Source organism: Pinus tabuliformis, chromosome 2_2 (assembly GCF_031772625.1).
Source record: "Pinus tabuliformis cultivar Carrire ecotype Pingquan chromosome 2_2, CPIR1, whole genome shotgun sequence".
Classification (NCBI taxonomy): Eukaryota; Viridiplantae; Streptophyta; class Pinopsida; order Pinales; family Pinaceae; genus Pinus; species Pinus tabuliformis.
In genome coordinates, this window is record NC_142300.1 from 150964550 (window position 1) to 150976572 (window position 12023).

General features: G+C 39.6%; 1 protein-coding gene across 2 annotated transcripts in view; it reads left to right on the forward strand.

Annotated features, from left to right (window-relative positions):
- Window positions 1-12023, forward strand: part of MRL1 (Pentatricopeptide repeat (PPR) superfamily protein) — a 403655-nt gene that overhangs the window by 91685 nt on the left and 299947 nt on the right. For both annotated transcript variants that reach the window (XM_089404401.1, XM_089404402.1), the window contains exon 10: window positions 3465-3605. In XM_089404401.1, coding sequence (XP_089260527.1) covers window positions 3465-3605 — 141 coding nt within the window. The remainder of the gene's footprint in view (window positions 1-3464; window positions 3606-12023) is intronic.

Genomic DNA, 12023 nt, shown 5'->3' on the forward strand with positions numbered 1-12023 from the left:
GTCTCAGTTGCGTTGGGCCACAGGTTTGGATTGCTTGAGGGCAAGCAATCTTGGGGTGGGAGGATTTGTAATGTTCATTTTTTTGGTGTTCCTTATGACATGGTTAGGATGGACTTTCAGAGTTAGGGGCAAAAAGGTCAGAGGTGCAGGTTGGTGTCATCAGTGGGCCCATAGGCTTTTGGAGGGGTTTTGAGGAGTTTCTATGAAGTTTGATGGCATTCGCTTGGTATGTTCTATCATACACACAATTTGCCTTTCGTTTTTGTGCATTTTGACAACTTTTAAAAAACAGAGTAATTATTGGGCCTGACTCAATTAATTAAGCTTAAAGTGGCATTTTGAGAGAAATACCTAACATAACACCTTAGTATAATAGCTCGTTGGAATCAAAACAAGAAGATCTACAAGATGAGATGGTTAGATGTGAGTTTCAGTGACTTGAAAAGACATGGTGGCCAATTTACCCTTTTCCCGCATTAAAAAGAATATTTTAATTGAAATAAAAGAGGGAAAAATGCCCTGTGATTAAAATATAATAAAATAGGAGGTTCTAGGGGGGTCCATCAAATCTATAAAAGAGGAAGAGGCCATTGGAGGACATCTTGGATTTTATATTACATTTTGTATGAGAGGTTGACAACCCGGTTTTGTACTTCGCTGGTAACCCCAGGACGGAAACCCTTGGGTGATTTTTGGTGAGAGTGGATGAAAACCCACCTCATCGCCTTGGTGGATTTAGCCAGAGTTCACAGGTGCAGTGATTGATTTCAGTTTAGTTTTGGGAGGGCCGATGCAACATTGGAGTAGATTTGTCGAGGCCAGCTTTTCATCTCAGCTATATTGGTTATATTTGCATGTAACCCAGTTTATCTATTACAATAAAAGCTGAGATTATTTTTGTTTATCGTGTTATGGAATTGCATGCACTCTAGTTGTTCTATTTTGAATGGCAATCTTTTGTTATTTGAATGGTTATTTTATGGAGAAATTTTGGTTAAGCTAGATTTTTGCAAAATTAGCGAAATATCCATTTGGAACATTACAAAGCCCACCTTCATCCATGTGGTCATGTCGGATGGGTGAGAAGCAAATGGTGGAGATAGATGGAATATCATCAGCGAGTGGTGGATGTCAGGGGCTGCTAGATGCATGGTTGACCGACTAGCTATCAAGAATAGGAGAAAAGTTTTCTGCTATGGGATTACCTATTTTGGTGGGTAACATGCTCATTGAGCTTTGTATGGATGTTGGTAACACTAGTGTAGATACTTATTTAGGGTGAAACTATCCTCCCTAGGAATATTACAATAAAACTAGTTTCGGTGGTGAAACACCCACCTAGCTAGTCAAGAGGGAGAACCACTCCAGGGTTTCCATTTGTACTTAACGAAGCAAGGAAGATCAAAATGCAACAGTCTCCAGGAGTCCGAAATTTTGCAGCAGCTTGCATCACCATCAGCCAGGCTTCCAGTAAATCGATTTTGGCATTTAGAAAAAGTTGTCAGCATGTATTTTTCTTGATATGATTAATAAAACAATTGGTTGAGTTTATCGCTGCATATCTTTGCCTTCGGTTGATCTATTTAATTGGCAAAAATATTTTGTGGCATTTTTTTGTGGAATAATGTGGAAATTTTCTGAAGAAATCAGAAGAGAGAAATTATCGAAATTTATAAAATAATATTACATACTTTTTGCCGCTTAAGTGAGAACTTGGTAGGTAACATAGCAAATTAATTTTTTTGGCATGGATGAAAGGCTTTTTGAGAATTTGTCTTAAAATATGTTCCAGCTCCTTTTTATCATCGGTATGTGATTCATAAAAAAATTAATGTACTTGTATAGTAGAATGTTTTGTCTACAAACATATTCTTTCCTCCTTTAGGCAGAGCAGAGGACTTAATGTCCCTTCTCAAATGAATTAGTCACGAGATGCAACAACACAATTTTGGTAGCAATTTTGGTTTAGGAGGAGGACCCCACACGCAGAAACTTAGGAACTATAGGCAGTTTGAATTGTTTTTTGGTAGCTAGTGGAATGTGGGGGCCACCACATACATAATTCGAATTTGGCCAAGGAGGACGTTGGAGGGAATTCTAGCTAGTGGAAGGAGGGGCCCACAAGAAGCTAAGGGGGCCAAGGTGATAAAGGAAGATGGAGCTCTCATTTTCCAGCATTCTGAATATTTGACAAACAAACTCATTCTTGTACGCTCTGCTGCTTAGTGAGTCTACCAGCTGTTTAGCCACAAGTTTTCTGTAGGGAAGATTCAACCTCTACTTTGGGGGACTATTTGTGCTGCCCTAGGGAGGCCATTCCACAGAGATTGCAGGAGTTTCCAGCAATGATTCACAACTCAGCCAGCCACGCAGAGGAAGGAACTGCGTGTTTTCTAGGCGGCCAGAAATACACAAAGGTTGATTCAGCGAGCTAAGGGGCCACTAACTTGCTAGGAGTTTTCGGGAGCAAAAAAGGTGGAGGACTGTGGGTATTTTATCAGTGTTTTGCAGCCATCCAGCTAGCCAATACACACTGCATTATACATTTCTGGGCAGAGAGACTGCGCAGTGGCCTCCAACAGCAAATTCGTGGGGCTTGATTGAGCAGCCATCAGGGCCAAGAACCATCCGGGAAGCAAGGGATCAGATAGTATAGGGGAAAGTAGCATTTGAGGGGCGTTTCCAGGTGGATTTGCAGGCTTTTTCCTGCAAATCTAATTTGGCAGCGGTAGCTGGATAGTAGCTCCCAAGAGGCCGAAAATCCAAAGTCAAAATCAAAGAAATTCCCTTCTGGGTTTTTCTGGGTTTTTTCCAAGGAGTCTAAGGCTGAAAGGGCAGAATTTTCTAGGCCGTTTTTGGCCACTTTCCTATAGGTCGAAGTCAGAAGATCAATAGTTCACTTTACTGGGACAACGCAGAGCATAGTAGAGCAACAACTGAGCAGGCATCTTTCCAGCGATTCTGCCACCTGGGTTTGGTCCATCTTGTCCTTGAGACAAATTCAGGTGCACTACTCCATTTATATATTGTACTCATGCTGTCATATTTCATAATATATGGCTCAACAGTTCCAGCATTACAGTGTCTCATGGGTGTTTGCTAAATGTTTTTAATTTTCCACTGTTGTGCTCTTTGTTTAATTGGATTATCACTTAAATTCCTGTTTAGGAACATTACAATATTCAGCTACGTGAAGAATTATGGCTTTAAGTTTAGATCATGGTTTTCCAAACGCAATTAGGCAGGTTTGTTTTATCTTTTCCTCGACTAATTCATCTCCCTAAGGGCACAATTAGTGTAGCTTCTGTTTATAAAATATTCATGCTTACATATTTGTATCACTAGTCTGTGGAGATTGTCTGGGCTACCTTACTGTTATGATATTGATGCAGTTTTATTTACATCTGTTCATAAAAATGGTTGTACATAAAACTTCTACTGAATTTTTAATTTTTGATTTGCAGGTGTTTTATAGCTCACTGATAGATGCTGCTGGGCATGCTGGAAGAATAGATGTCGCATTTGAAATTCTTCATGGTGCCAAACTCCAGGGATTAACACCAGGCAGTGTTTTGTATAGTTCATTGATGGGTGCCTGTAGCAATGTAAGCTATGGATATGAATGAGTATATCTTTTTCTTGGAATCCTACTAAATTTTTCGTGGCCTTCTTTTCAACTATCATTTGCATTTGGAATGAGTAATATCTAATTTCTAGATATGTTGCATACTTCCAGACCACTCCCTGTCTAAATTCTAATTGATATAAGTTTTCACTTAGCAAAGCTTAGAGGACTAATTTTTTTTCAATTAGAAATCTTTTGTTGCATTGTGAATGGTTTTTCCAGTGCCTCAAGTTTTCCAGATATGTTGCATACTTCCAGACCCCTCCCTGTCTAAATTCTATTGATTCAAGTTTTCACTTAACAAAACTTAAAGGACTAACTATTTTATTAGAAAGCTATTGTTGCATTGTGAATTGTTTTTCCAATGCCTCTAGTTCTGCTGCCCCATATCGTTTGAGATTATTTTACTTATGACCTGTTCATAGCTACCTTTGGAAACACCCAATAGAGACTAATATTCATTTTATATTTTTGTTCTTGTTGAAGTGATTATTTAAAATAAATACTAATATATCTCACTGATGACCATAGTAACAGGGCATGCGAAAACTTGACGAGTGCATTCAGCTTGGCCATTTACTAAGCCAAGGGTGATATTCATACTCAGCGGTCAAACTGAAGACTTAAATAGTCTTGACCTGGTCCAGTAGTTGACCAAATACTTGTCAAATCTCAAGAAATTCAGGGAGTCCCTGAGAATAATTTGAGCAATAAATATATCAGGCATAAATATGAACATGTTCTTTTGTATCATTTTGATTTGTTTGGCTTCATGTTCAAGAGCTAGGGAGTTGCTTTATGCTTTTATTTTGTTAGCTTAGTGTTATGATCACATGGTGATGTATTAATATACTGTTTGGTGCAAAGTTAAGTGACTTACGTTAATAAAGTCGGTATATTTAGGTTAATTAAGTTCTTAATGTAGTAAGGTGGTTGTAGGGTATGTGATGTAGTAGACAGCCTCCCTCATCTTTGTGTTGACATTTTCACACGTTGAGTAATGTCAAGTAATTTCATTGTTTTCTCTCTCTGCATAATTCAGTGTGTATGTGCATTATCTAATATAATATGAAAGATAATGGAAATTGGACGAATGGTGAGAACCAGAGAGTGTGGGCATCTGAAAGTTCAGATCCAGGGTAGATAATGCACATTTGATGAAAGCACATGTTGGGATTCACAAGTGAAAGAAGAAGAATCAAATGGAACCAAAGACAAACCTAAATTCTGGAATAACCCAGTCACAAGTGCACTTGAGAGAGAATCCTAGTGTGCTACAGAGAGAAAAAGCTCAAGCACAAGTGCACTACATGAGATTCACAAGTGCACATAAAGGAGGAAATGCCAACCACAGGAGAATACCAAAGATACAGGTGCCTTTAGGCATAAAACACTTTATAAAAGAGATCAACAACAACAGAATATGAATACAAATGAGAGGTGTGGTGTATTTAGAGTCCAGTGTTGTTATTGCGATAATATTGCCAAAACCAATAATATTGACTGCAATTATTGCGATAATTTTCCCTTTTGAAATTATCGCTATAATTTGAATTTATCACCCCGTCTTTGTCAGTTTCAACTTATAACCAAAATTTTTCCCTTTTAACCCTCATTTTTTAAAAGTGACTTAGGGGATTGAGGCATGGAGACACTGTGACTATTTTCCATCAAGAAAACAAGGGGAAATCTATTGTTTTTATTTCCCATGATTCATCTCATGAGATACATACCCTAGTTTTACTTAAATTTTTAACATTATCATTAATTGTTTTAGGATGTTTGAGAGTGGTTCCAACTATGAAAGATTGATAAGAATATCACTTATTGCAATCAATCAGTAATTATTCAATGTATTTAATTTTTAACAAAATTATTTTACTTCAAATACTAAATAAAAACACGATTGCAATATTCACCAAGCACTGCTAACAATGCTACCATGAATATTTAGCTTTACAATTTTGTCAACAAAAGTATCAATGCTTGCCGTGCTTCATAATCTTGTATACTTGGTTGAAGCATGGTATAGACTTCATCAAATATATCCCCAAGAAAACTTAAATACGATGGAACAAGTTGTAATTTTTTAGTTTCATCCATCTCTAGTTGTTCAGCTCTGTGCCGAATAACATGAGGAGGAGAAAATGTGAACCCTTCTTGGGCACCAGTCATTGCCTGCATTGCATGAAACCTGTATGATTGTTGATAACAACAGCTCCAATAGAAGCTTTGAACAGCCCTGCAAAACTGTGTTCTTACACCTTCTCCTCCTGCTTCGCCGCGGCCCTTGTGCTGCGCACTTCGTTTTTTCCTCCTCTTTATTGGTCTATCTGTGATCTCAGGGGACTCTGTAAGTTCATTCTAATTTGAATGAGAAACAAGATGAACTACTTCTTTTTTTCATATTCCCAATTGGATTCGGATTTTGAGTGGTCTTCTTCTCTAGTTTTCATATACCCACTTTGACTATCCTTCTCATCACGATCATTGTTGAGTTCATTTTCATCTTCATGTGGATCTTCTTCATTATCTTCCTCATTGTTATGATATTGTTCATCTTCTTGTTTGTCAATTCCCTTTCGACATGCTTTAACTTCTGCATATGATTTTTCTAAACGCTGAAATGCTTCTTGAATTTTACTAAATTGTTCAATGCAATCACAATGTGAACGTAATGGTACATTGTGCGGCGAACAATGTTCAAAGACCTTCATGATTATATCGTGTGCCATGGCTCTGATACCATTGAAGCATAAAAACTATGGCTGAAACAAGAAAACTGATAGCTTGAAGACTTAATATGTTAAAATACACGAGGTTTTTAAAATAATAATTTATTTATATATATATAAGATGTATATGTGATAATTGTTACAATGAGGACCCTGCTTTTATACCTCAGCAGGTGACCTTTCGTGATTGGGCATGTCTTTTAGACATGCCTTTTCACTTAACTTTAATGGCTATTTAACCTAATTGATATTTGATTATTTAATATTTATATTTATTTTATTTAATTACTTGTTATGAATTATATTCATAACATTCTCCCACTTCAGCATCACCTCTGCATCACTCTATGTGGTTCTGTGTCCCTCTGGGTCAGCGTGCGTGAGAGTTATGTCTCCCCTGGACTGCGTCTCCCTCTGCGTTGTCTCTCAATACCCCTGCGTCACCTCCTCCTCAGTCACTGACTGCTGCTGATGCCCTCCTCTTCCTCCACCCTGCAACTCTCCCTCTGAAATCGATCTCCTTCTCATTGAGAATCGATTTTCCTTGGGATACTGAGTATATGCCAATGTGTCTCCAAATGATCTTCAATTCTTCTCTTATACTTTTCCTGTTGATGAATCAATGGCCGAGATTAAGTCTCCAATCAACGGCTAAGATTAAAACAGACTTGATCCTCGTCTCTTAGAAGCTTCTCATCCTTATCTTTATTAATACCCATTAATATTTTTATTTTCCTAAGTTTAGACTTAGGAACCTATTAAAAATATTAATTATTTTAATAACTCCTCATCTGGGTGGAATTTCTCCAAATGATTTCCGGGTCTTGGATATTTCATGTGCCTTAGCCTCTCCACCAACTTTCAAATCTAGACACATCCAATGCTACCCAAAATCAACGCGCCCTCTTAGCGAGGAATGTGCTCGAGCAATGCTTTAGCATAGAAGTATCACACTGATCCTCTGCATCGGTCCTTTGTGCTGATGCTTTGCCTGCTGCCCCACATCCACTTCACTGTTGCTTCCTGTACTACTGCCCATGACACTGCCACTGCCACTGTGCTGAGAGGGCAGTGTTAGTGCATCATGTTGCCCATAGCATTGCGACTGCTAACCGTTGCACTGCAACTCTCGATACTTATCCATTTCTGCTACTGAAATGGATTCTTTACCATCCCCGTATTCTCCTTGAAATAAACAAACTTTGTTCTTCCTAGAGCCTTGGTGAGGATGACTGCCACCTGTTCTCCTGTAGGTGTGTACCTCAACTGTATTGCCCCTCGTTGGACATAGTCTCTGACAAAGTGACACCTGATATCAATGTGCTTCGACCGATCATGAAATACTAGATTCTTAGAGAGCTTGATGCAACTCTAATTATCACACAAAATCCTGGTCGCTTCCATCTTTCATTTGAATAGATTCACAAGCAATTTCCTAAGCCATATGGCTTCGCACGAAGCTATGCTAGTTGCCATATATTCTGTTTCAGTTGAGCTCAGAGCCACATATTTCTGTTTCCTACTACACCAGGAGGTCATTCCTGATCCAATGTTGAAACAGTACCCAGCTGTACTTTTCCGATCTACTGAACTTCCAGCCCAATCTGCGTCAGTGAACCCACTCAACCTGATGTCATTGCCTTGGGTGTATAATAGTCCATGCTCGACTATTCCTTGTATATACTTGAGAACATGTTTGGCTGCTGCCCAGTGCGCCCTCTTGGGTTCCACCATGAATTGATTGAGGGTGTTGACAACATAGCAAATGTCTGGCCTGGTATTGACCAGATACATCAAGGACCTTATAAGCTGCTTGTACAAGGTGGGATCATCGTCTTTATCTTTTGATACATCGATCTTCTTCCAGTTGGTGATCATTGGAGTAGCCATAGGTCTACAGTGCTGCATCCTGAATCTCTTCAAGATCTCTGTAACATATCTCCTTTGTCTAAGGAAGGTCTCACCCTTTTGCTGCCAAACTTCCAACCCCATGAAATAATGCATCTGTCCCAAATATTTCATGTCGAATTCTGTGGCTAGGTTCTTCTTGCAGTCTTTGATGAGCCTAGATGATCCTGTCAGGAAAAGATCATCCACATATAACACCAGGATTAGAGGCTCATTCTCTACGACAAGATAGTAGAGATTAGGATCTACGTCACTCTTGACGAACCCCTTCTTTTGCAAGTAGCCATCAATTCGATATTACCATGCTCTAGGTGCTTGTTTAAGCCCATACAAAACTTTCTTTAATCTGCATACATGAGATTTCTTCTCATGTGTCTCAAAACCCTCTGGCTATTTAATGTATACTTCTTCTTCTATCATCCCATTCAAGAATGCCGTCTTAACATCCATCTGGTGAATCTCCCACCCCATCTATGCTGCAAGGGATATCACGATTCTAATAGAAGTATACCAGCTACTGGGGCGAAGGTTTCTTCGTAGTCTATCCCTTCCTTCTGAGCATACCCGTTAGCCACAAACCTTGCTTTGTATTTCTCCACACTGCCATCTGCAACATATTTGACTTTTTAGATCCATCTTGAACCTACCACTGACTTGTCCTGAGGCCTAGGTACCACTTCCCAAACATCATTGACCATCATAGAACTGTATTCGTCCACCATAGTATCTACCCATACTTGATGCTGAATGACCTCCTGAAAACTAGAGGGTTCCCCAACATGAGCTACTAGGGCTTGGTATCTATTTGGCTGTATTCGCTCCCTTTTATCATTCTTGGGTGCACCAATGAAGTCCTCTCCATCCCGCAGAATCTGTCGGAGTTCCCGACTCATTCTTCCACTGGTAGTGGGTACATCAATCATCTCTTCCTCTTCCTGAGTTTCCTCCTGTTTTGAAGCTTTGCCTTTAGGAGAATTGTTGGTACTAGTTTTTGTTGGTCGAAGTGGTTGGACAAACGGATCATCTTTTGACTGCTCCTCGAAAGGAATTTCTTGGGATTTCTTGAAAGCTCTGTCTGGCATAAACTTTACATCCCGTCGAACTACTACCTTCCTACTCCCTGGAAGATAGTAGTTCTCACTATATCTCACAAGATATCCTTTCTCAGCAGTTTGATCTAATTTATTTCTCTTTTCTTCATGTATACGGGAATATGCCAAACTCCCAAATATCCCGAAATTACTGACTTCAGGTGTCTTCCCGGTGAAGACCCTTTCCGGAGTGACTGTGTGGAGTCCTGTTTTGGACATAAACTACCGTGCTGCATGCTTCTGCCCACAGGAATTTGGGCATACCCTGATCATACAACATTGCCCTAACTGCTTCCACAATAGTCCTGTTTTTCCTTTCTGCTACTCCATTCCACTCCGGATTGTAAGGAGCTGTCCACTCCCTTCTGATGCCTTCCCTAGCGCAAAAATCATTTAAGTCCTTGTCAACGTACTATCCACCATTGTCTGAGTGCAACACTTTTATCTTCTTTCCTGTCAGATTCTCTACTAGAGCCTTGAACTTTTTGAATCGACCAAAACCCTCATCCTTGGTTTTTAGAAAGTAGATTCAAGTTTTCCTGGAATGGTCATCGATGAAGGTGACGAAGTATTCGGCACCATTAAAAGATTTGTGGACATAGGTCCACAAATGTCTAAGTGTATTAATCCTAGAACACTCTGAGCTCTATTATTACTTTTGGAAAATGCTGCTTTGGCATACTTGCCTAGGGCGCACCCCTTGCATACATCATCTTGTTCGATACTTAATTCTGGAACTCCTGATACTGTTTTCCTGAGAATTCTCAGAGCCCCATGGTGTAAGTGTCCCATCCTCCTATGCCATAGTTCATTCAAATCTTTATCTCCATTGCTGCCTATCAATGCCATTGGAGATTCTAGCTGTAATCTATACAACCTGTTACTTCTGATTCCAATCTGGGCCTTCTTTTTCCAACTTGGGTGTTTGACATATACTTTCTCCTTAATGAAGAAAACATCATAGCCCTTGTTTTGAAGTTGAGATACGAAGAGTAAGTTCATCCCCAATCCTGGCACATGCAGCACATTAGTTGCTTGAAGCCGCTCTCTTGCTTTGGTTTGAAAGACTACAATACCTCTTCCTACGGGGGTACACTTTGCTTTACTTCCCATTGTGATCTGAAAATTCATCCTTTCTTCCTGATAATCTGAAAAACATTCTCGAATTCTTGTCATATGCGAGGAAGCTCCATTATCTATATACCAAACTTCAGAGGAGGCAGAGCTTGCTAGGCAAGCGATTTCTTCTTCCAGTCTGGAGCTAACATAGAATAATCATGATCCATGTCCCTCGTGCTTTCTTCTGGAAATTTGCGTGAGTCCCTTTGAGTTGATGCCTCTGCATCATGCTCTTGACCCATAGCTAATTCTTCTCCCCTGTTGTCGGATCTCCGCTCTGATACCATGTGAAAATTTCTAACTCGAAATTCTATTGCAACAACTGATTTATTTCACCTACTTATTCTTCACAATAAGTTATTTACGAAATCCCTTCAACAAACATTAAAATAAATTCTACTGCAGTTATCACATAATTACACTGTTAAAATTGGCAACTAGGGCCAAACTCCATGTGGGTCATCTTATTTATGGCAGCTAATATTTTTATTGGATTCATCTCATCGAGAGGTGTAGGATTAATCTAATGATCATTCGATTCTGACAAGTATTTATGGAGATATGAATTTATTTGTATTTACTTGACAAATTGTCAAGGTCGGCCAGCAGCTAAATGTGTGGCACACATCCTCAATGTTTCATATAAATACGAGTTAGGTTGAGGCATTATTCACTCATCTCATCTCATCTTACATTATTCTCTCTCTCCTTACTTGATTGGGTATACAAGGAGCAACATCTCTCACGTGGGAGAAGAAGGACGCAACAAGGAAGGAAGACGCAAATAGGAGGAGGACGCAGGTCTGTTTCAGCGTTGACTGTGGTTGACCTAGGAGCAGCAAGCTAAGGGTGACTGCGTTGACCAGCGAGGAAGGTGTTTTGACTTCGGCCTAGTGTGAGGAGTCTCCATCAAGCAAGCCGCAGATCTGAACAACAATCCGTTGACCTGATTTGACCACCGAATTGACCAGCGCTGACTGGTTAGGGTTGACTGCAGGGCTGCATATGCGTTGACCTGTTTTGACCATCTCTTTTGGGCTGTTTTGGGTTGACCTTCATTGTTGTTGAAGGCCGAGTTGACGAAGGCTGACTCAAGGTAATTTGTGGACTGTTTGACAAACTTTGCAAGTGTTGGTTAGGGTTTTATTACTGCTATCATAAAATTACAGAACTGTACATTTGTATTATTTCTCTCTCTCTGCTGAACTATTGAAGATTATAGAAGAATTGATCAAAGGGTTTCCCCACATTGGGGTTTGTCCCTGGCTAGCCGCCACATCTAGTGTCTCTTGCCTTGGCTTGTTTTCTGTCGATCTATTTATGTTCTATCATTGTTTTACTTTATGTTAATGTGATTGCTAAACAATGGCTAATAAGAAGAAATTGAAGTAAACTGCACTAAGCATAGAACATACCATAAATTAACATGGTATCAGAGCTGAGGTGAAGACAAAGCCCAAGCAAGAGCAAGAGCAAGAGAAATCACCGAAGACTGTTGGAAAAGTCTATAGACTCCATGGGTTCCTCATCACACTTCCCCGCCGA